The sequence below is a fragment of the Fukomys damarensis genome, unplaced genomic scaffold, assembly GCF_012274545.1.
Source record: "Fukomys damarensis isolate Sample0158 unplaced genomic scaffold, DMR_v1.0_HiC HiC_scaffold_34, whole genome shotgun sequence".
NCBI classification, from domain to species: Eukaryota; Metazoa; Chordata; class Mammalia; order Rodentia; family Bathyergidae; genus Fukomys; species Fukomys damarensis.
Window position 1 is genome coordinate 6,985,845 of NW_022900946.1, and position 25,110 is coordinate 7,010,954.

A 25,110-nucleotide genomic window follows, 5' to 3' on the forward strand; every position below is an offset into this window, starting at 1 on the left:
CATGAGCCTATGTCTGTAACCTGTACAATGAGAAGAGCAGCAAAGGGAGAAGGGAAGTCTCTCCTCTTTGTACTTGGGATTATCCTCCCTCTCCTTTTCCCAATACTGAGGATTAAGGCCAGGGCCTTTCACACCCAGTCCTTTATTTTTATTTTGAGAAAAGGTCTTAAGTTGCTCAGGCTGGGCTCAAACTTGTGATCCTTCTGCCTCAGCCTCCCAGAGTGCTGGGGTTACAGGTAATGCATCAGAGATCATACCTTTTTGTTTCTTTTTTTTTGGGGGTACCAGGGATCGAACTCAGGACCTTGTGTTATTGGGGATCAACCCTAGGGCCTGGCATATGCTAAGTTAAGTGCTCTACTACTGAGCTACATTCCAGGGTGCTTTTTAATTCAGTATTTTTAAAGTTAATAAAGTCCCACGTGAGGAACAGGTGGGAGAATTCTTGTAAAATGCTCTGAGTAGAAAGTATAGCCCAGTGGTATAGCACTTGCCTAGCATGAGCCAGGCCCTGGCTTGATCCCCAATAACACACCAAAAATGAAAACTTTCACTGGCTGTGTTGCACACACCCGAAATCCCATTACTCTTCAGAGTCTGAGACAGGAGGATCACAAGATCAAGCCCAGGCCATGAGACCCTATTTCAAAATAAAAAATAGTGCCAGATTCCACCCACAGTACCACATGCGGTGGGTGGGGGGCGCTCAGCTTAAAACAAATCAAATGTGTTTGTTAAACACTGGAAAATGTTTGGCGTCAGACCAATTTGTTTTGCCAGACTTTTAACATTTTTAGGCTTCCTTCTGTTATTCCTTAAATAGCCTAACAACCCTAATTTACTTACTCAGAAGATATTTCACCCTTAGTAACCAAAACTGAACATTGCTGGTTAAACTGACAATTATCATTGACTAATTTGGGGAATTTACGGGATGGATCATTTGGTAAATTAGCTTTTTACAATTGGTGCTTTTTCTTCCTTTTGACGGGGCATCAGGCATTGAGAGTTTTCAAGTTGCAAGATTATTAGATGCTCAAGTTGCAAGATTATTAGCTGTCTATAATGAAGCAGTGTTTTGTGTAGCTGTGGAGAGCACCCATGCCAGACACGCTGGGTTTGAGGCCCATCTCTGATGCTCAGTGCACAGAGCTATTGGGTTTTTACCATCTCCTCAGAGGACTGCTGTCGGCACTACACAGTGTTCAGGGCCAGACACAGGGCTACACCTCACACACAGTAAACACTCCCCACTTCCTCCTCTTGAATTACTCTTTCAGATGATTAGCATTTACGATGCAAAGACTGAACAACTTCGAATAGGCCCGTATTCCTGGACACCACTTCCACATGTGGATTTCTGGTTACAGCAAGACGACAAGCAAATACTCAAGGTAAGAATTTAAAGGCCAAGTACCTGTTAAATCTCTGGGTCCTGATTTCCTCAGCTGTAAGGAAACAAAAGGGTTTAGATGAGCTAACAGCTGCTTTTTCCTTAGTGAGTAGCAGAGTTTTTGGAAGCCACTAGCAAACCTTGTGTAACTTTTCTGCCAGATGGGGCTAAGTGGTGTCCTCTGTAGAAGTGCGCTGGTGGAACAGTAAGGAGTCCCCTGCACACGTTGCGGGAGATACACGTAGTGATTTGAGAACGCCCTGACTAGTATTTTAGAAAGCAAGGAGAAAGGAACAGGCAGGTGGTTCTGTCATGCCCACTCTCTTTTTCCCCCCCAGAATCTTTCAACTTCCCCTTTGGCGGAGCCCCCCCACCTTGTTGAGCATATAAGATCTACCTTGATGTTTTTAAAAAAATATCCATCTCCAATGAACACACTGTTTCCTGGAAATAAAGCTCTCCTCTACAAAAAAAATGAAGATGGCTTACGGGAAAAGATCTCTTCTTCAGGAAGCTAAAAGTAGGAATTACCAAAGCAAGCGACTCTTGGCATAACAAAGACTGCTGGTGGGGTTTGGAAAGAACATGAATTTGGAATCTATATCCATTGAGTCTTAGGTCTTTTTCCTTACTCGTACCTTTCAAATGACTTTCAAAATAAAATCTTATTTTGGCAAAGGCATTTGTTTAGCTTTCCTTTTATGTCAGTGTCCAACCTTTTCTTTTGGGTCAGTAATAATGGGCAGAGGAGAAGCTACCTCACTGGTCTGTCAGCAGCTGTTTGAGATACGTGGGTAAGTATTTCTCTCCTCAGTTCATAAAAACTGAGTTTTTAAAATGCAATAAAATTTAGTGAGAATTTATACATCTCAATTCTTTTTCTCAAAAATACTTTGAAAGCTTCACATCCAAAACTGACCTATTTCTAGATAAATGAAAGGTTGAAAACAGATAATTGTATTTGAGAATAGCGAGGTCAAACCCTCAGATAATCTGAGTTTAAATTTGATTAGAGAATTATACAGAGCCACTGATGTCAGTTCCTTTAGATGCTATTAAAATGCCCGAATTTGTGCTCACTTTGGCAGCACACGTACTAAAATGCCCAGGTTGTAGTTGCTATGCAAGCTACACTTTTAGGAACCTGTTTCTCAAGTTCCTATTCAAAAGGAAATCACAATGTTTAATAGTAAGGTTTATAAACTGAGTTCCCTGGTAACAATTTCCAGAACCTTTATTGAAACCAACATTCAAACAGTATCTCAAGGGTGAAGTTCTGTTTCAGCAAAACTGATATAACAATTCCAAATATATATATAAAAACATTTAAAAATTAATCTTGTTAAAGGTGATAATTTACCCGTCCCATGTTATCTGCTGTACTTCATTGCACCAAAAACACAGGGAAGACTGTTTAATCTGCACCAAAAAATAAGGGAAATTATTTTGACAAGTGCCAAATGGCAAAAATCACATCGAATCAGTGTAACTATAGGCTTAATGTGGTATAACTAAGGCTTCCCACGCTAGTCCACAGACCCAGTGTGAATTCCCCACTGTCTTAACTTTCCCATCGCTCGACTTTGCAGGACTGAAAAGGCACAGGGGCCCAACCTTAGAACAAAGAGGACGTAGCACTTTGGGAAAACAGAAACTGGTAGGAATTTGGGGACTGACTTGCAGTCATTTCAGCCTGGAAGGGACACTTTTCTGGCTCTCACTTCTGAGCTGGACCCAGGGTGAGCTGTGAGTGGAAGAGAAGCTACAAACCTCTGGAAGGAGACAGTCAAGGGCGAACTTACTTGAGCATTCCAACCCGTGTAGTACTGCACATATGGTCAGGAAGAGACTCAACAGTTATTCCTAGTTAGACAAGTCCTTAAGTTTGTTTACAAAGAGTGTAGAAAGGGAGAAAAGATTTGTGGCAAAGGACAGCCCCAGACAGAAGCCCTGCCACGGCTCAAGTGGACACAGTCCTTAAGTCTCCAGGAAAAGCAGCAGGTGGGGGTGCAGGAGAGGGCTCTTGAAGCCCTGTGGTGACCACCAGATGAAGGTCACTGCTGTCTCGCCTCTGTGGAATCACAGCACAGAACCCGGAAGAGACCTAATAAAGTCTCCATGTGCAATCTAATCACGTAAGCTTATGTTCAGAAAGACAAGAGCAAGTGTTCCAAGTGGCAAACACCTGAAATTGTGAGTGTTCTTTAGGAATAAAAGTGGGAAAGTCGTTTTGCTACCTTTGGGCAGGCCAGAAACAATAGTACGTTGTTCTGTGTACACATAAAATAATTGATTGCCCTCCTGGGAAGCCTGGCTTTCAGGCATATATTTGTGCAAAAATCCCAGCCAGCACAGGTCCTTTCTACTGGATGAACATGTGGCACCGTTCACTTTCAGTGTAACGTCTTCCCTGAAAACAGTCAGTACAGTCTCAGTCCAATACTGGATTTTATCTTAAGCTCTCCGGCTCCTGCACCTGCGGGCACTCATCTTCCAGACGCTGGGCACTGTTCTGGAGGGCTCCAGTCTGGCCGGCCTGAGGGGCTGGTGCCCCCGGAGGTTGCTCAGGGCTGTGGGCCTCTAGAGTGCTCTGCTCAGGCCCACTGGACATGTCTTCCACCTTTTCCAAGTCTTCGATGTGACTCACCGAGCTGGTCTCACTCATGGCATCTGAACCTCTCAGGGACCTCTTAAAAGGCTTCTGACCTGGGAAAAGGGACGAACAGTGCTGACAGCTTGGAAAGGAGGCCCAGTGACGAAGGCTCTCTGGAAGCCTGGTTACCACTTTATAACTGCGTGGGCAAAAATCCTGGAATTTCTCGTTCACAGTAGCTACTGTGATTCTTTCATGTTCCTCAGGCTGGGAACTTCTGAGGTCATCTTAAGCTCAGGAGAATGAACATCACGATTAAAATAATGCCAGCCCTCCAGACCCCAACTTGCCCCCCTCCAGTGCCACCAAGGCACTTCTGTGCGGTGAAGTCTCAAGGCTACTGAATGGTTATTTAAAGGGACAGTGGTACATGGTCTTAAGTATATAAAAATAGGAGTTGGGGTTAAGGAATCAGTAAAACAGGAATGAGAGCTAACCTCAAACAACGGAAAACTGTTAAACATGATGCAAAGGTCTGTTTTCCTCCCCAAGAAACAACCGATTTTCTTCCAAGTTAATGAACTCAAACTGATGTAACGCACCTGGCAGTCTCTGTCTGGTGCGAGTGCCTGAGGGCGTTGGAGGCGGCGTCACTCCTGTACCTTGTACTTTGTAGACATACGTGTGTTCTGTGGACTCGAGAGAGCCTGTCGGGGAGAAAGAACAGTGGGCAGAAGCTCCTGGCAGCGGCTGCCCTGAGTGATGCCACTGCGTGTGCCTTCCTGAAACACGCCAAGACCCAGAGACAGCTGGGTTAAGCGGCCCCTGCCCTGCTGAGTGTCTGTGCCCTCCCCACTCAGTCCCCGGGAGCGGCCCACCAGGGGAATGTGCTTCAGCAACAAGGAACGGATGCCGCTTTGCTTAAGGCTTGGCGGATTAAAACTCAGATTATCTCCTGCCCTTGTTGACAGTACGGTCATTTCCTGGGGAAAGGGACCTTGGGTTTCGGGAATGTTATTTCCTTGGCAGAACAGGAAAAGAGGAGTCTGGGCTTTAATATCTTCCTCAAATTCTAGCAACTGGTTATACTTCTGGTTGCCTGGTTTGAGATTAAAAGTTGCAGAGCTGTGTGCTCTGACCTTAGAATTCCCCTTTCAAAAGCAGCCCTGTGCTGGGCAGAACATGCAAGAGGACTGCAAGGACCAGTAAGCCCAAGCTCATGCCCGGAGAGCTGAATGGACCGGTTCTCGTGGATTCAGGGGAGGGGAGTCCGCTTACTACAGGACTGAGCACCTCCTTCCCACTATTTTAGTGATGGAGGGGACTGGAAAAACACGGCAGGGCAGCAGGGACTCAGATTCCTGGCAGAAGGGACAAACACTAGGAACTGTAAGGGAGGGACTGTGCAGCGTGAGGGATGTCGGAACTAATAGCATCTGGTCAAAACTCCCATGTAAATGAGACCTGAGCCGAGACCAGTTACTCCTACCTGCTGTTAAGTTAAATGTTCTTCCCTTTTGTGAAGCGTGTACTGGAGAAAACCAATTCAGCACGGACCCTACTACAGGGATCTGCCGCAGTACTCCCTGCAAAACATAACCCTTGTTCCTCAGGATCATGCCGACAAGCTAGGCTCCCTGCCCAGTGCAGCTGGCCTCACCTCCTCCAGAAGTCGTTCCTCATTTGCTTTCTGCAGCTGAACCTGGGCTTCCTGAATTCCTTTCCGGACGACTTCTGTCATGTTTTCCAGAAGCTACAGAAGACCAAGAAAGGCATTACTGGCTTACACTTCTTGCTGGGATGGACAGGAACTGCGGACACAGCACTGGGGATGTTTTACAGAAGTACATTATTCTGCATTTGTAGGCCAGAGTGAAAAACCAAACAAGACAGTAAAATGCTTGTGGAGGCCCAGACACACCTCAGTGACCAGCCTTGCTTGATAAGCAACAGGAGAAAAAACTACTGACATCCTGAATGTCTTATCAATAGAAACACATCACCCACTCAACATTCAAGGAGAAAAAGATGGAAGCCATAGTCAGGTTTGGAAGAAACCTCAACGGCCCAACCAGCTGTGAATGGAGCTGGTTCCTCAACTTCATTTCAAACTCCCTTCTCTTCTGACCCCTACCCAAAGCAAGATACATGACAAGCACCTGTCTTGTCTCAGACACATCTGGCTTAGGGAATGGCTACTCTGGTCCTTTGTGCCAGCTGGCCAAGCGGCAGGTCTGTTCCTGGTGGGAGTCCTGTTACCGGAGATGCCCGTTTCACCTGTCCTCAGGCCCAGCTTCTTTCAGGAGCTCTGCACCGAGCTGGCAGGCAGAGGGGTCTTCTGGAAAGTGCAGCTACTGTGAATACACAGCACTCGCTGCACACTTACACGTGAGTGTGCATCTCCCCACTGCCTGCCAAGTCGAGGGCAGTAACTGTGTCAGGCCTACTTGGCTCTCCTGATGTCTGGCACGACACTTCAACCATGGGGACACTGACAGACGTTTTGGGGGTGAGTGGACATTTTTCACGGCTGCTTCCTCTCTCATGACCCCAGTTAGATGGGGAAGCATACCCCCTCAAAAGCACTGATCAGTCTTACAGACCCTTGAGTTTTCCTCAATTTCCCGAGCTGTGACTGCAATTGTCTCCACCAGTTCAGACACATCTATGTCGTCGCTGGCCACGCCAACGTAAATGCAGCTCTTCATACTCTTGTACTCAGGGCCTGTAGGCAGAAACAGCAGACAAGCTTGGCTCCCGTTCTGTCGAGTGAGGCCTGGCCACTCCCCTTTGTAACTGCAGGACCATGAAGAACTGCACCTCCCCCTGGACCTAACCTAAAGCTTCCTCCAGGTGGATGAAGCCGTCGAGCCCATTAGAAAGCTCCCTTCCACCCTGCAGTTAACTCACAGAAGCAGTAATTACCCATTCTAAATGTAAGGTCGGATTCCAGTTCATTTAACTTTTTCAGGAGTCCAGCGTGGATTTTTTCTCCCTCTGGGTCGGATTTCAAACTGCTCTTATCATCATTTGCATGTTCATACCTAAAAACAATATCGAACAATAGCATTTTAATCAGACGTCAACTGTCTCCTGAAACACAGGGTTATAGGGAGAGACTGACACAACATGAAGACCAATGGGCAAAGGAGCCTCTGGCGGTATCTTTCTTGTTTTGGTCTTCTGAGACAGAGTATTACTGTGTAGTTCAGGCTGGCCTTGAATTCACCATGTACTGGCTTGAACTCAGCAATTTGTCTGCCTCAGCCTCCCAAGGGCTGGGATTATAGGTATGCAATACCATGCTTGGCTGAATAGTGTCGAGAATGAAAACTCTCAAGAATATAAATAAGGCCTAAGTAATTGGCTTTACAGGAAAGAGAGGCAAGGTCTGGGAGTCTCATATATGCAATGAAAAGTTCTTATTAAAGAGGACAGCACCACAGGGCTGCATGCACTCACTAGAGGCCAGTGGTGTGCGGTCTCCCAGGAAACGGTTGTGTTTCTTACCTTTGTGGAATACTCTGTATACCCCAGATGGCATCTCCCCACTGGTATCTCCCACAGGCACATACAGAGCACACGCTGCCTCCTAGGGACGTCTGCTTTGCTGAATGCAATGGTGGGCTGAGGTGCCTGCTGGGCCTCGTAAATTCCCTTAAGTTCTATCTAGTTGAATTTTGGACAGACAGCTATGTTGTGACTGCACATACTCATCTTGAATTTCAAAGCTGGTTCGCAAAATGACCCACCATGTGCTTTATTCGGGAAAGTCTCCAATATCAAGAGGCAAGCCAAGCCTTTACCTGACAACCCCTATTCCAGGCCAGTTCGGGTCATCAACATAGAGGAGACCTGCAGTCCCTTCTACTTCCTGCTTGAATTCTTCTCGCAGCTGCAGCGTACAGGTCAGGACAGGCAGTTTGCTTTGGACGCAGGCTACAAGCTGATCCACATCCTCTCCTTTTGTTCCTAACACTTGAAAACATTCACAGAGCATTTGAGAAACATAAGGAATGGCTTACAGGAATCCCCTCCCCACCCTCATTGGCAAAGCCAAAAGCTCTAGGTGTGGTCAGTCAGCTAGAGCTGAGGAGTCAAGAGAAAGGCCACCTAACCCACCAGGAAAGAACCAGGTGTTAAAAACTAGCACGGCTGGTGCTCCAGCTGTTTCATAGGTTTGGCACACGGTGAAACTCCAGTGTAGAAAATGGACTCTTGTCACACACAGCACCGCTCTGGTCTGATTATAAGAGAACCCGAGGTTCTCGACATTACCACAGTGGAGGGCAAGGGAAGGGCTTTGGAGGTCTGTGTTGGGGACACCAGCAAGGGCAGGGCAACTGCAGTCACTTCAAGGCCACAAGGCTCCCCTTTCTGCCCGCTCCTGCTGCCTCAGGGTGTCCTGGCCTTGCCCCCCCAGCTTCAAAGACTCAGCCCCCAAGACTGCTGGTCTGGCCATCAGTAAGCTCCACAGTGGCTTTTGCTTTGCAGGACGAATCCCTAGCATTTCCTACTCTGCTATTGTTAAGAAAAATACCTTTCTAAAAATGCTGAACATACTTCATGATAAACCTCTGTACATTTCCTAAGAATGTTTAAGTCACCTCACAGAAAAGCACACCCAAATTTATATATTTTTTTAAAAATCCAGTTTTTAAGGATGACAACTATGTATTTATGGGGTACCAAATGATGTTCTGAGACACAAATACACTGCAGTGTTCAAACTGGGAGGGGCGCTTCTATCTCCTTAAACATTCACCAGAAATATTCGAAGTCCTTTTAGCTTTCTTGAAATACACAGTACATTACTGTTACATACGGTCGCCATACTTTTTCCTCCTGTCACTTTAGTCTTCACATCACCATCAGGAGCTCGAAGATGTTACTCAGGGTCCCACAGGTATTTAATGGTGCAGAGGACACAGTCGCCAGGACTTTCTGTGGTAAAATCCACACTCTTTTGGCTGCAGGACCTTCTGAAGTGTCTAAAACAGGGGCTGTCAACTTTCACTGGCCTATTAAAATTCCAGGGAGGTGTGAATATTCTGCAACAATGCATAAGATTCTAATAAGATTACTGACATTTAGAAATGGGAAGAAAGGAGCTAAAGGTGTAGGGAAGGTGTGATGCATAGGGGAAGAACAAAAAGGGAAAAGAAAAAAATGTGAGAGAATGAAAAGACGAAAATAAAGTGTTTGTAGATGGGGAGGGGAGGAGGGGGTGAAGGGAGGTCAGAGGTAAGGGGAAAAAATGAGAATCAAGACTTGCCATGTAAAGGTACATGATCCCAACAATGAATGTAACTGTACTGTATCCCTAAATGTACCAATAAACTCAATAAAATTAAAAAAAAAAAATTCCAGGGAGATTTTTTTTTTAAGAGTAGAAAAAACTAATTGAGAGAAAGATAGTTTCTATCTCAGAGAGACAGAAGCGGGACTGCAAAGTGGGTTATCTCCCGGGGAGTTTTTAAGATGCCAATGCCCAGAGTTTCTAAGATCCTGGCAGGTCCCGTGCCTGGAGGGGGCACGGCAGCTCAGTGCCCCTTCCCAGCCTCATCTTCGCCATGCATGTCAAATCACCATGCGCTCCTTAAGGATGTACAAAACAAATAAATGCAACTGAGAAAAGGCCTAGGAAATCAGAATCTCTGTAGGGGGCCCAGCCACTGGTAGTTTTTAAAGCTCCACAGTGACTCAAAGATGCAGTTAGGAGCAAGGACCCTTGGGAAAGAAAGCCGAAGGTCACAGGACATCGAAACACAGGCATTCAAATGACTTCAGAAGCCTGCTATTTTTGAGAAGTTATAACAGGATGCTGATCTAAATTTAGACCGGAAGAAAAGAAACAGCTGACCCTTAATCTACCTCATCTTCAGTGCGCACCTCTATCAGGATCCTGTTTTTAATGAGATCCATAATGTGGGTCATCTTGCTAGTGCTACCGCTCTTCGGGACTTGGTAGTTTTTCTAGTATTGTTCTTTGCCATGCTTTCTCCTCCACAGGAACCGTAGAAATGTCTAAACTGCTGCATCTGTCACTGTCCACCTCTAATGACAGACCAGGAAATATTGCGACCTGCTCCTTCTTGGGCTCTCCATTCCAACCTAACTGTAAAGTTTATCCGTTCAAGGCTTCAGGTAGGGATACTACAGACTATAGCCCCGACTCTCCTGACAAATTCTCCAACCTTTCTCCCACTGAACAGGCAGCTTCCTGACAGGCACTCGCTTCTCAGGGCCTTCTGGCAGGTTTTCAGCCCAGTCAGCGAGCCACAGCATCCCAGGTAGTCGGACAGCACATAATCCCCACGAGGACTACTGCACACCCTCAATGTGGGTGAATTACGGGTATTTGTCTCTCAGGGAAGTGAGGCAGGAGGTTAGGGTGTGGCCAGCCAGCTGGGCAAGTTGGCGTGACCTGTCACAGTTCCCAAGGGCTACACCTGGGACCAAGCAGAAAATGCTATCTTCGCTTCTTTTGCACAGACCAAGCAGGTTTTGGATAAGGCATAGATCTGAAGTCAGCCTGGGGAGTGGGCTCAATTGTCCCACACATGCACTTTTTCTATCTTAGATAAATGTGAAACTTTTGCTACCTTAAAAAAAAGAAAAAAGAAATAGCCCCTCTAAACACTGATGCCAGAAACCACAAAACATCATAGGGCAAAAAGAATTTAGATGTGTTATGTACATGTATCTGTTCCCTATAATGAATGCAATCATTTACTGCAAAGATGAACTAAAAAACAACACAAAAGAAAAACCCCAACATATAGAGGAAAATTAAGTGGGGTGTGGCGGCACTTGCCTGAGATCCCAGCCCTCGGAGACAGAGGCAGGAGCAACTTAGCGAAGCAGCCAGGCACGCTTTCAAAAATAAAAAAAGGAATTTCAAATTCCCTATGATAAATCTTACCATTATGTATATCTAAAATGTACCAATAAATGTTTTGCTAAAAAAGAAAAGTAAAAAAAGGGCTGGGGATGCATTTTAGTGCCAAGGCCCTTGGTACAACCTCCAGTGTGGCAAAATATAGACAGACAGACAGAAGGTAAACCTAACAGCCTGGACTTTCAAAGGGCTCAAAACTGTCTCCCCAGAACAGAAGGAAGGGAAACACACAGACCAGTTACCTGCTGCTGTCATCAGAGGGCTGAACCGCACACACGTGCCCTCAACCTCCAGATCCAGGACTGTGAGGCCGCTTGCAGGCACCAGCTGTTTCACCTGTTCTCCCAGCTGCAGGAAAGAGGACAGGACGCATGTTCCCATACCACAGGACGCCACCTCCCCGCTCTGCTCGGCACAGACTGGGATGGGCTCCTGGAGCTCATTTCCTTTCATCTTCAGGGGGTTTCTGAATACTTATGGCCACTTTTGGGGCGTTTTTTGAGAAAGAGCCTCGCTGTATAGTTCAGGCTGGCCTTGAACTCACAGTGATTCTCCTGCCTCGGCCCCCCAAGTGCTGGGTTTACAGCTGTGCGCCACCATATCCTGTGCCACCTTTTTTTTTTTTAAACAGTACATACTGTTTTTATTTTTTGAGACAACGTTGCTAAGCTGCCTTGGAGGGACTAGAAATTGGAATCCTCCTGCTCCAGCTATCCTCAGTGCTGGGATCACATGTGTGTGCCACCAAACCTGGCCCCAGCCCTTTCAATTTGAGACAGGCTCTCACTAAGCTGCTGAGTGGCCCTGGCTGGACTCAAACTTGCAATTCCCCGCTCCACTCTTCAGCAGTGCTGAGATAATAAGCCTGCACCACCATGTCTGGCTTGTTTTCCTTTTTATAATACAATTCACTCTATAAAACTCTACAAAATGCAGGTAAATGAAAAATGTAAAAAGTAACCACAATACACCACTCAACCACTGCTACATGTGGTATACTACTCCAGTGTTTTCTCTGCCAATGGTGTATCTAGATCCTACAGATTCTAGTAATCTGCATTCTTCATTTAATCTGTGCCAGCCACTTCCTGGCTGCCTAACATTCAGCAACATGGTCTGTAACCATGGAGAACATGCTCACACTGTTCCGCACACCCAAGACTAAATTCCTAGAGGTACCATTTCAGTGTCCACAAGGTGTCGAAGCACAATGCCGCTGGTCCACACTGCCCAGCTGCCGGAGGTCCTCCTGGGACTCGCCTTGCTGCCCTCCCCAGAGCACAGCAGCCGTACTGCAGCCACAATGCGGCTGTTTCATGGCTGTACACTGCACAGCCGTACAGTCACGGTGGAAACTAAGGGCACGATGCCATGAAGACAGAAAAGAACCCCAGGACAAGTCGAGCGCTTGTGTTACCCCAGCCATGCTGCTCTGGGATGTAAAGAGAAAGGCAGACAGCTGCCACCTTACCCAGCGATTCAGAGCATCACAGGAATGTCTCTCCCAGCCGACTGTGGAGGGCGCCATGTTGGGCATTGGGACCGATTTACACTCTGGATCTGAGGCCAAAACAGAAAGGATTCACTCCCCAAAACATGGCCAATTTAAACACTGCACTGAGATCCTATCATTAGACCCAAGGGAACAGCCTCACATCGTACTGAAATCAGATACGATTCTGCCGGAAAGTTTACCATAATACACTTTTTTACCTCACAAACTATATAATGTCTGAATACATTTCCAGAAAAGAATTCCTAACTTCACTTTTTGAAAAAGTTTGCTTTGAAGGCCTCTGGACTAGTCAACACCTAGTCTACCAAGCACTGTGCAAAGTCAAGCACAGTACCAAGCATCCCAACTGGGCTTCCCAAAACTTCTCCTGAGCCACCAAGTCGTCCGCGAGCCTGCTCACACCTGGGACTGTACCAGACACCTGGGATATACAAAGCCAGCAGGGCTTCTGTCGCCTCGGAGCTTATATCCTAACTGGAAAAAGAAAATCACTACATGCTGGTCATTGCCAGTGCCTTGAAAGACAGCCATGGGCCGGGGCACGGTAGGATGGAGCCCTTCAGTCAGGACAGAGCAGATGCGCTCTGGGGAGGTGGGAACTCAGTGCAGACCTAAGGGCGAGAGGAAATGCATGTGAGGCAGATGGGACAGCAGATGCCAAGGCAGCAGAGTGTTAGGGCTGAAGTACACTGCTGAGGAGGAAGGAGTGTCAGGGGAAGGCGGGAGCCAAACACGCTGCCCTCAGGGGCCACGGAAAGAGCCTGGCTTCATTTAACCAAAACAGGAGGATGCTATCGTGCTGTAGGAAGGAAGTGGTCTGATTTGCTTTCTACTTCTAATGCTCACTCGCTGCTATGAGGTGCAGGGTCTGAAAAGGGCCAAGCACAATCCAAGGAAGTCAGATAAGTTGAGTGTAAGATCCCGAGTTCAAGTCCCGATACCAAAAAAAAAAAAAGACACAAAAATATCCCCTTTTAAAATCACCTACCTGAGGAGTGTGGCAATTCCCGGCAAAATCTGAACACCACCACTGGAGAACTGAGCTCATCTTCCACCTGTACAAACACAAGTCCAGTGTTACCAAGTGACAGTAAATGGCGACACCATCAAGTGAGATGGTCGGCCGAGAAAGTAGTCTGGACGCACTCTGTTTTGTACGTTTAAAAACTCAAAGGTTAACTCAGGTGTGGTGACGCACATCTATAATGCCAGCACTTGGGAGGCCGAGGCAGGAGGATTGCGGAGCCTGGGCTACATAATGAGTTCCAGGTCAGTATCAACTATATACTGAGACCCCATCTCAAAAAACCAAAAACCACAACAACAACAAAAAAATTCAAAGGTTAATTTCAGTTTTAGAGTAACAAAAAGAAAACTAAAATGTTTAGGAGTGTGACCCTCCTGACAGCGCACTGTGGTTCTGAGATTACTACTGGACACTGAAAGCAGGGGAAAAGTTTAATATTTATAAACAACATTAATGATCAAAAAGGTAAGAAAGACTGGAACTAGAATCAGTGCTGAGGGTGTCAACGCTTTCAAAGAATCCTAGCAATCATTCAAGATTTATTAGACCTGGCAGAAAAGAAACAGAACAAGTACTCTCTCATCTCGTAACACTTGGAGAACAGGATGCCAGTGCTGTTGGCACTGTACATGATCACGGAACTGTACGTGTTTTCTAAACAGTTACTTTGTACTTAGATTCAGCACTTCCGGGAGACACATCAATGCACTTCGCCAGTCAGTCCGCTAACACGAAAACGCTCACCGCACTGCGGACTCTCATTCGGCTATCAGCTGTAGCACAGTCAGGACCACAGAGAGCAGCAGCGTCCCCACGGCCAGTGTGGTACTTCTGTGGGGTGAGGCCCTGGAGGGCCAGCTCTCCAAACGTTCAGTAACTGTGCGGTTTATCTCCAGTCTGAAAACCTATGCTCCTACACTGAGGGTGCCGACTCACTTGAAGAGACAGGAAATAAACAGCCCACGAACTTTTCTACCAATTTTTCAAAGGATCATATGGATATAAATCTGATTTCAATTTATATTCATATCTTCCAATAATTTATTGAGCTAGTTCCGGCGCTAAAATGGCTTCCATCTGTCATCTCCTATAACTTTCACATAAACATTTATTCATTCATTCATTTGACATAAGGTCTCACTATGTAGCCCAGGCTGGCCCTGAACTCAAGGAGATCCTCCTGCCTCAGCCTCCCAAGTGCTGGGGCTACAGGTGTTCAACACCACACCTAGCCTGCCCTTGTTTCTTTAAAAGTATTAATATTTATCAAGCCTAGTGGTGCATGCTATATCAAGACCATGTTGCAGGGAGGAAATGGTATTAACATTTAAATAAAGTAGAGTAAGCCCAATAAAGAAGGAACAAAAAATGGTGACAAAATAATACAGCCATTTCCTCTTCTTTAGTTAAGATAAAGCAGAGTAGGGCCAGAGGTCTAGCTCAGTGACACTGTGCCTGCCTTGCAAGTATAAGGTCAAGAGTTTAATCCCTGGTACCAAAAAAATAAAAAATAAAACAGAATGACTGGCTCCCTCCCTCCCTCCCTCTCTTTCTCCTGTTCTACTGGGGATTGAACCCAGGGCCTTCTTGTTGAGATTCATCTCAGCCCTTTTACCTTTAAATAGCATCTTGCTAAGGCACTAAGTTGCCCAGGCTGGGTCCAAATATGTGATCCTCCTGCCTCATCCTCCCAGAGTATCTCGAGAATTCTCATTACAAATGTCAGTGTGCGTAAGAAAGATTGTACAAGGTGATACACATGAAATTCGGGTTCTAGCCACAGGGTAGCTAGTACTGAAGCTACCTATTCTAAATACCAAATGATGGATTAAATATAACCAGTAACCAAAAACTTTTAAACCGATGATGCACCTCTGTCATCCCAGCACTCGGGAGGCTGAAGCAGGAGGATCACCATAATGTCAGTGTGCGTAAGAAAGATTGTACAAGGTGATACACATGAAATTCGGGTTCTAGCCACAGGGTAGCTAGTACTGAAGCTACCTATTCTAAATACCAAATGATGGATTAAATATAACCAGTAACCAAAAACTTTTAAACCGATGATGCACCTCTGTCATCCCAGCACTCGGGAGGCTGAAGCAGGAGGATCACCATAAGGCTGAGGCCAGCCTGGGCTACCACTGTGAGTTCAAGGCCAGCCTGAATTACACAGTGAGAACCTATATCAACCACCCCACAACCACGCCCGCAAAGGAAAAACAAAAATCCCTGGGCTCACAACAAAGGTAAATCTACAAAGAGGAAACAGAAATGCACAGCACAAAGAGCAGAGCAGAGCTGGGCTGAACCTTGGCTTTCAGAGCCAGAACCTTGGGCTTTAATGCTTACGCGAGGCGTGGTGGTAAATCTGCCCAAAGCCTCCATAGAGCTTCTACAGGAAAAAATACAGTGAACACATAAGGAAGAAAACCTCTCAGGGCACAGAATGATGGGTGGCAGAGGGAAGGTAGCGTAGAGTGGTGAGGGGAAGTCTGTCTGCATTTGATGGAAGGTTTGAAAGCTCAGGAACAGAACTGGGAAGGGGGCTAAAAGAAGTAGTGCAAGTGAGGCACTTAGTACAAGGCGTGGGATCAGGTGTGTACGTATATTCTACAAAGCAGCAGCAGCTGCGGTGACGATGATGAGCGACAGATCCGCTACCAAAAAAGCAGCCATTGGAAGAAAGGACAGGGCGGGATTTGTGCCTGGGCTGTGTGTAGCCTTACAAGATGCTTCAAAAGAATTCCGGACAAACTAGCTCCGTCAGACCCCCGCCTGGAGGAGAAAGGACACGGAGGAGCACAGAGGGTTCGGCAAGGCAGGGATTCCGAACCGCCTGCTCAGAGTCCCTCTGCCACCCGAAGGGCCCCACCGAGGGTAAGAAAATGACTCCAAGTCCCGGGCCACCCCGTGACATTCCAGGGTCCTGGCTGGGAGTCATCTCCCGCACTCCTACCGGCCAGCCTATCTTTCCAAAGCTCCCCAGCCAGAACTCAGGCTGCGGGGTTCCCAGCTGCTACTACTCAGGCCTGACAGGAGCCCGCAGCTGCCCTCAGCCCACATCCTAAAACAGAAGGAAATTTACTAACTCGAACCACGCAGAAATACTAGTTTTAAAGCTAACTGTACTCTGCAGAATTGTCACATACTCAGGGAGTCTGTTTAAATCAAAATCTGACCGATACACTCCCAGCAAAACTCCCCACGACACACAATGGAGCGAAACGTTCCCACCTGAACCGATACTCATTCTTGGCTGTCAGCGCTGCTAAATTCTCATCTCCTCCTCGAGTTATTATCCCAAAGGTGCAAGAGATTCATTTTAGGATGAATTCAGGAGAAGAGAAGAGCAGGCCTACTTGCTTTACTCTTTCTCATTACCCTGGTGCAAATATGAACTCTGGGACCGGAAAGTTTCAGAAAAAGTAGCCCAAAGCATTCTGAGACAGAATGATTTTTCTTTTCAGAAAATGGGTGATCTAGAGTCCTCAGTGAGGTCAAGTCAATGAACTATAGAAAGGCATTACTGAAATCTAAGCCTTGTAAAGTACAATTTCTTGGTCTTGGGCTAACTGTCCAAGTCACAGAACAAATGCATGATGCTTTTGCAAAGGCTGAATTATTTATTTATTTATTTATTTTAAACTGGAGCTGTCACAATTCAACTGAAATGCATCACATTTGGAGAAAAGCATTTTGTTGTTGAAATTTTAAAAAAAATATTTCAAAATAGGAAATTATATACCATACCAACACTTTGATGTGGTTCACTTTCTTCAAACTTTCCTGCAACCGTTGACTCTGCAAATGACAAAGACAGCTCATGTGATTTCACTCGGTCAACATGCGGATTCAGTTTTCATGAGGGGATTCAAGGCCTGCAAACAAGGATTTCAGGCATCTGCAACTTAGTGATTTCTAACTTTGACTGCCAATTTTTGCAATTCTAGATCTGAAAATATTCTCTAATCTTCCAGGTAAAAATTCCACACAGTGATTTAAGAAAATCTGTTTCTGGCCAGGTGTGGCGGTACACTGTAGTCCCAGCACTGGGAAGGCTGAGGCAGGAGGGTCGCTGCAAATTCAAAGCCAGCTTGGGCTGCATAAAGAGATCCTGTGCCAAAAATAACGAGAATAAACAAAAAAGCTGTTTCTAATGAGACGTGTGAATCTATCCTATTAGTGGTAGAGGCCATTCCTTTAAAAACCACTGAGTAGAAGCATGAGTAAGGCACAGTACTATGAGGGGACACAGCTGGCCTGAGGACAGACAAAGAGCACAGCTCTGCCAACGAGCACCCGCAGGGCCAGTTCCCTTAACATAAAATGGGAACAACAGTATCTATGGTACTGGGTTGTCAGGAAAATTACCCAAGTCAACAATACACTGGGAACTCAGGAACGGTGTCTACACCAGAGTGCAAATGTGAGCTCCTGCTATCCTCACCTCCACTGTATGCTCCAATTCCTGTTTCCTGGTCATCAGTACGAGGACAGTCACAGTGCCTGACTCAGGTGCGGGGAGCACTCATCCAGCAGATATTCACTGAGCCCTGCATGCTGGAAAAGCCCTCACGAAGCCTCCTTTGTTTTTTTTTTGGTTCCAGGGATTGAACTTGGGTCTTTGCGCTTGCAAAGCAGGCCACCGAACCACTGAGCTAAATCCCCAGCCCAACGAAGCCTCATTTCTAACATGCTGTCATCCCAGGGACTCACCCGAAACTAAGCACGCAAAGTGCTTTGTAGTGTGCTTGGTACTAAACAAATCTACCCACAAAGAAGATGGTGAGAACAGTGAGAAGAGAAGGAAACAGAGAAGACCGACAACTTCGTTCAGGGAATGTCTAGAGGGTGAGGCAAAACACTAGAGCCGCAACAGCTCAACATAGGCACTTAGCACGACGTGCCAGCCGGATAGCGTCATTCACGTCCTCCTGAGAACTTGAAATCAGCTACAGGTTTTGGCTGCAGGAAGATGCCAGCTGTGGCAACCTCAGGGCTTAGTAATTGACGTCATCGTTTATTCTTGTGCACTTTACAGGTCCTGGTGAAGTGAAGAACTCGCCCTTGCTATCTAGACTCTCCCTGAATTCAGTTACTGTGGCAGTGAGGGCCTCTCTTTCCTAACAGCCAAATCATGACCTAATGGCATAAGAACACTTTTTTAAAAATATGGTGCTTTTATAAACATAAGTTTTAAAGGTATTGATGTGAAAAGGAACTACCCTAACAAATGAAGGAACTATGCTAGCGAAATATGTACACATTCATTTTTCTTAAGTATAAAAATGACACCTAAGAAGTGCCAATTCCCCGAGAAAACTGTGGGGCGGAGCAAGCCCAGGGCCTTATGTATGTTAGACCTGTGCTCACCATGAGCTGTACCTCCAGTCCAAGAACACATTTAAAACAGAGATACAAGCCAGGCGTGATGGCGCATGCCTGTAATCCCAGCACTTGGGAAGCTGAGGCAGGAGGATCACTGTGAGTTTGAGACCAGCCTGGGCTGCACAGTGAGTTCCAGGTCAGTCTCAACTACATAGTGAGACCCTGCCTCAAAAAACCAAACCAAACAAAAAAAAACCAGAGATATAAACCTGTATGCTTAACGTGCTGTATGCAGGACTACTCTCTGAGCTTTACACACATCAACTCATTAAGTCCTCACTAACAATACTTTCTGCATTATTATTCCTAACACAGGTGAGAAAATGGAGTATCGGGCGGTGACATCATGCTTCTGAATTTAGTGGTGTCCAGCTCTCACTACATAAATGTTACACTTTGCTTTATAAATCTATGGTCTGAACATTTGCATCTGCCCCAAATTCCTGAGCCCTAATTCCCCGTGCAACAGTATAAAAGAAGTGGGGCCTCTGGAGGTGGTTAGAGGGTGGCACCTTCATGAATGGGATTGTTCTGCTCTCACCCTTGCCATGAGAGACAGAACAGCCACCATCTAAGAGGAACAGGTCTTTACCAGACACTGAATCTGCCGGCATTTTGATGTTAGATCAGCCTGTAGAACTGCAAGCAACACATTTCTGTTGTTTGAAAATTACTCAGTCCAAGGTATTTTGTTATAGCATGCACATTGACTACGACAATTACGTATTTTTCACAATTAGAAGACCTTGACTGCAAAGATAATCAAAACTGTGGCTAGAATCCTGCAATCTGGGAAGCTAACCCAGTGCACCGGGATTATCTAGGCCACTGTATCCCACCTCTGAGCCCCATTACCCCTTACCCTGGAGGCTCAGCCTACCGGCGTTATCCTTCCTTTCTGCACTCTCCCTACTTCCCAAGAAGCCATGCGTGACCCCAGCTCTCACCCCAGGCTGCCAGTGGTACTCCTTTTCTTTCTTTCTTTTTTTCTTTCTTGGTACCAGGGATTAAACTCAGGACCCTGTGCTTGCAAGGCAGGCAGCAGAACCACTGAGCTAAATCCCTGGCCCATGTGCCCTCATCTGCGCTGTTGTTGGTCAGTGCAAACAGTCACTCCCAGAACTTCCTTCCAACAGGAAACATGTTCACAAAGCAGTACCCGGAGGACAGAACACTGGATGGAATGACAGGTTTTCTATCTGCTTCTGCTGAGGAGCCATCACGACTCAGTTAAACTTGAGGTTTCTACTCACGAGTTGACAGGCATGCTTTATCTTCTCCACAATGCCATCGAGTCCCAAGTATTGTAAAGACAACCACAGAGGCAGGGCACGCAGCTTGTCTGCTGGCTTATTTGATGTAAGACCAGCAACTAATGTCTAAAAAAAGCCAATATCAATGCATTAGTCAAAGACACTGGAATCCAGGAACTAACTGGCTCATATTTATACACGCTCTGTTTGACACTTGGCTACACAATTGGCTTGCATTATCCATTCGATCATCCAACACCTTCATGAGGTACATATCCTGGAGTGGCAAAACCAGGACGAGAATCCTTATAGATCCCAGAAGCAGAACTAAGCTCTTCCAAGCAGCAGCCCCGTGCAGGGCTGCTCTGAGCATTCTCAAATACCTAGTCATCATAACTGAGCGAGTCATCAACCGTGTTAGTGACAAATCACTTAACACTCATTTTTCATGTGCCTGTCACTAACCTATCCACTACCGAAATATCAGGCATCAACCTATTTGACAAAGCACATCAGGAGCCTTAAAATACTCCCAAGTCAGGGATCTTATCTAAGGAAATAATTTAAAACTGAGAAATATGTTTATTGTCTCATTATTTCAGTAACAGACATTTGAAACGTCCTAAAAGTTCACAAATGGCCATGATTAAATGAATTGTGATACTTGAGCGACAGAATATTATTATAGGGATAAAATGCCACAAAATCCTTCATACACACAGTGAAGTACGGGGTGAATGAATAGAACAATACATACGGTATGGATTTACTAACAAAGTTCATATATACACTTGTGTATGAATCAAGTGGAAATACTCACCTTTTCCTTCATTTTTCTGTGTTTTGTCCCTAAAGCCAATAATGACTACATGCCACTCCCTGCCTCCTCCCCAGGAGAGTAAGCTCACCAGGGCCGGGTTGTTGTGTTTGTACAGCGTCACTGCAGGAACCGCGGGCAGACCCAGCCACGGGCCGGGGGTCAGTGTCATGCTGTCACATTTAGTCGCAGGCTACCGAAGAGAGAACAGCATTTCATTGGATTATCAGAATACAAACCCAGCTCCCTCCTCCACTCATAAAAATGAAAAACCGAGAATTCAGAGATTTTAGATTCCTTCTCAGGAACACAAATATTTAATAAGTCAACAACATACCAGCACTGATGAGGACACATAACCGAGAGCCAATGTTGCCAGATTCACACTGGAAGAAAAAACACCAATCTAAGAACTACAGTAATTATTACTTCACATTAATGACTAAGTCTGTGCTTTCCACACAAAACAAAAATCACGACTGTGCTGCTGCAAAGCGACATGTGAATGTCTTTTAGCTCTGATTATAGCAACAGATGTGGATTACACAAATTCTGGGAAACTCTTCAAAACCTTTTTAATAAAAATGTGCTTCAGAGGAGAACTCATTTAGTAAGATGCGTGCACTACTCTGTATCTTTCACAGCTACTACTTTCCAGGAACCATTCTCTACAGAGACATAAAGAATCCCCCTCGAGGATGCAGTGGCACGGGCACTCTGGCTGCCCTGTATCTCCCACCACCCCTTCCCTTAAAGGCACCCCAGTGGCCTTCTGGGAAACTCCCCCACTTTCTTCCAATAGACCAGAAGCTCTGAACCAAACAGATCCCATGAACTGCCAGAGGACTGTTTCCCTGGCCACAGTGACTGGTTCAACATGACACTTGTTGGGCCTCCTGACCGATGAACACAAGTTGGAAAGAGAGATGGAGTTTCTGCAGTTACTATGTCCCAAATAGGAAAGGCCCCCACACAGCCAGCACACAGGAAATCAAGCCAAGTGATTGTGATTGGGGAAATGCAACGGGGAGGACGACACTGAGTTCTGGCTGACATTATGGCTGAAGTCAGACCTAGCAACAATCTTCTTGGTTATGTGGGGCAGTGGAACCTCTCTCTCCTTTAGCCACTTTGGAATTTTAAAAAATCTTCAACAAAATGAGCCTGGTGTGGTGTACATGCCTATCATCAAGGCAGGAAGATGGCCAAAAGTTCAAGGCCAGCCTGGGCTAACACAGCAAGAAGACACACTCTCAAAAAGTTAACAACAAAACCAAACAAAAACCAAAAGGGCCCTCAGTAATAAATTTCAGTACGTGACAGGCCTGGATGTCCACTCTTCATGGGACAACACAGAACCACCCGATCTCATCATCCACGTACCCCTCCACATGAAGCCACACGCCATACTGCTCACAGAGCTCTCTCAAACGCCCAATCTTGTCTGTGTGCCCGACTGCTGCAGTTCCTACCATAAAACAAATAGGCAAGAAGATTCAAAGAACAAATATCTTTTGAAAGTTTATAGCATAAATGCTTTTATATACAGTATCTCTCCAGGAGGGAAGTAGCTTATACCCCTGGTTCTGAGAATATGTGGACTGAAGTTAATTTCTTTTACAAGTTGATATATGTAAGCTTTAAAGACATGCATTCTTCATTATATGTATTTAATTGTTACTAAAATCTCTTACAGCCACTTTCTGTATATTCTTGTTTATTCATGAAAAATATAGTGAAGTCTCCCACCAAGACTATCGATCTGTTTTTTCTTCATGTATTTCAAAGATATGTGCCATAACCATTTCTGCTTTTAGCAGACTGTCGTTCACCAAACAAAGTTTATTTTACATACTAACGCTGCTGCAGTATTTTTGTTTTGTCAGAAGCAGGTGCCCAGACCAGTGGTGGCAAAACTATGGCACACATACTGCAGCGGCCTGTTTGTTACTGAAAGCTCTAAAAGGTTTGCCATCACTGGCCTACACTATCCTTTCCCATTCCTTTTTTATTCTTTTTTGTCATTTTATGGGTTATTTTCATTGGGGTGTGTCCTTTATACAAAAAATACACAGACGAATCTGTGTATGTTTCCATTCTGAAGCCTGTTTAAACATACTAAACACTTTGAGCCACTCCTTTGGTAACCTGATTGAATTACAGATTTTGTTGGGCAGATCCTTTTTCAGACGGAGCTTAAAAAAAACTTGGGAGTCATGCATTTTCCCATCAGTCCAAACTTTCCAGTTAGCAGAGTTCCCAACTAGTAAGAGTTTACACCCTCCCCAAGGACCTCCACAGCCCAGCTAAAGAAAATGGTTCTTTTGCACTGTGTGTGCCAGGAAAAGTGCTGAAAACTTCCCCTTTGCATATTAAGTCTCTCAAATTTTAAAAAAAATGTCTTAACACATTTAGGTTGGGTGAAACAAGATCAAATGCAGCACAGGACAGTTCCACATGATCCTTGCCTCCAAATCAAAGCCCAGAGCTGTTTAGTGCCTGGACCACATTCAGATTCCTCTTCGTATTTTTTGGCAGTGTCTGCTGACTGACCTGAGATGTGCACTCTGGCCGTAGCAATGTGGCCACTGACCAGTCCCTTAGTCACATGCCAGCCGCAGCCCCTTGCATCTAACAGGTGACTGGATATGGGCGGATTTACTTCCTTTTAAACAGACAGCAGATAAGTCAGGCAGGAAATGGTGGTTTCCCTGCTGGCAATAAGGTGGACATTTAAGTATTTTCTTGTTTTAAATAAATAGTTTTATTGAAGTGTAATTCACAGCCATAATCCTGCTTGTTTAACTGTATAGTTCAATGAGTTCTGACAAACATACATAGGGTATAACCACCAATATAATCAAGGTATAGACTGTACCTATCATCTCAAAAATTCCTTTGTTCCCACTATAGTCACTTCTCTTCCCAACTCCTCACTGGTCCTAGACAATTCTGGTCTGTTTCCATTAGCATAGTTGTATCTTTCCTAGAATTTCACTGTTTTGTTCTGCTGAGAAAGGGTCTTGCTACACAGTTCAGGCTGGCCTCCCGAGTGCTAGGATTGCTGGCATGGGCCATCAAGCTCAGCCAGAATTTCTTACGAAGGGAATTATGTATTAAGTTGATTAACTTACTGTATCTTGCTTTTCATACCTAGCGTATTTTGAAATTCCTCTATGTTGCTGCATAGATCTACAGTTGCTCAGGCAAGGCTTGAACCTGTGATCCTCCTGCTTCAGTCTCCCAGAGTGCTGGGATTGTGGGTGCACACAGCTGTATGACTTGGATACACCCTTGTCTTTACCCATTCACAGATGAAAGGTAGCTGTGCTGTTTTATTTGGGAACATTTTTCACACAGACTTTTGTGGGGAGGTAAGTTTTCATTTCTCTCTGATAAATACCCACAGTGGAACTGATGTATTATATGGTAATTTTATGTTTAGCCTTTTGAGGAACTGCCAAACAGTTTTCCAGAAGAATTGCAAGGTTCTGCAGTTCCAGTTGAGCTGCATACTCACCAGAATTTGGAACTGCAATTATTTTCAGCATTCAAACAGATATCTCAGTGTGTTTGTTTGTTTTGGGGTGGGTGTGTATATGCACATGTGTGTGTGCGTGTGTGGTGCTGGGGATCAAATCCAGAGCCTTCCGCGTGTGCGGTAAACGCTGTCACTGAGGGACACCCCCAGCACTTACTGGTTTTAAACTGCGTTTTTCCAGTGACTAAAGATGTTAAGCGTCTTCTCAAGGGTTTATATACTTATTTTCTTTGGAGGTGCCTATTTCAAATCTTCATTTTAATAAACTATCAGCTGTCTTATTGAGTTGTAAGAGTTCTTTATATATTTTGAAATATTTTCAGAAAAATGTACTGCAAATATTTTTTCCAATCTCTAGCTTGCTTTTTGTTTTCTAAATAGGATCTCTTTCAAACAGCAAAAAAATTTTGTTTTTGTTTTGGTACTGAGAACTGAACACAGAGCCTTGCACATACTAAGTACATGCTCTACCACTGAGCTATATCCCCAGTCATGCTTTTAATTTCTGATAAAGTCTAATTTACCAAAAATGCTTTTTGGGGGTTGGGGATTTAGCTCAGTGGTTCTGTCACCTGCCTCTCAAGTGCAAGGTCCCAACTTTGATCCCCAGTACCAAAAAAACAAAACAAAAATGAAACGAGGCTTTTTGGGTCTTTTTTTTTTTTTTTTTTTTTTTTT

General features: G+C 45.2%; 2 protein-coding genes across 2 annotated transcripts in view; both read right to left on the reverse strand.

The window, feature by feature from the left end:
• The window catches only part of LOC104855771 (dynein heavy chain 3, axonemal), a 75,676-nt gene extending 74,673 nt beyond the window's left edge, over positions 1–1,003 (reverse strand). The window contains 1 exon segment of the mRNA XM_033758738.1: positions 932–1,003. Within this exon segment, the coding sequence (XP_033614629.1) occupies positions 932–1,003 (72 nt within the window).
• Positions 1,004–3,226: 2,223 nt separating this feature from the next.
• Positions 3,227–25,110, reverse strand: part of Pdxdc1 (pyridoxal dependent decarboxylase domain containing 1) — a 33,557-nt gene continuing 11,673 nt past the window's right edge. Inside the window, exons 5-20 of the mRNA XM_033758739.1 lie at positions 23,445–23,533; positions 22,275–22,359; positions 21,229–21,277; positions 20,983–21,084; positions 20,075–20,200; positions 17,184–17,234; positions 13,392–13,458; positions 12,359–12,447; positions 11,130–11,235; positions 7,793–7,964; positions 6,912–7,030; positions 6,590–6,711; positions 5,647–5,739; positions 5,476–5,572; positions 4,589–4,693; positions 3,227–4,099 (exon numbers count right to left, since the gene is read on the reverse strand). Of these exons, the coding sequence (XP_033614630.1) occupies positions 3,843–4,099; positions 4,589–4,693; positions 5,476–5,572; positions 5,647–5,739; positions 6,590–6,711; positions 6,912–7,030; positions 7,793–7,964; positions 11,130–11,235; positions 12,359–12,447; positions 13,392–13,458; positions 17,184–17,234; positions 20,075–20,200; positions 20,983–21,084; positions 21,229–21,277; positions 22,275–22,359; positions 23,445–23,533 (1,729 nt within the window). The 3' untranslated portion in view covers positions 3,227–3,842. The remainder of the gene's footprint in view (positions 4,100–4,588; positions 4,694–5,475; positions 5,573–5,646; positions 5,740–6,589; positions 6,712–6,911; positions 7,031–7,792; positions 7,965–11,129; positions 11,236–12,358; positions 12,448–13,391; positions 13,459–17,183; positions 17,235–20,074; positions 20,201–20,982; positions 21,085–21,228; positions 21,278–22,274; positions 22,360–23,444; positions 23,534–25,110) is intronic.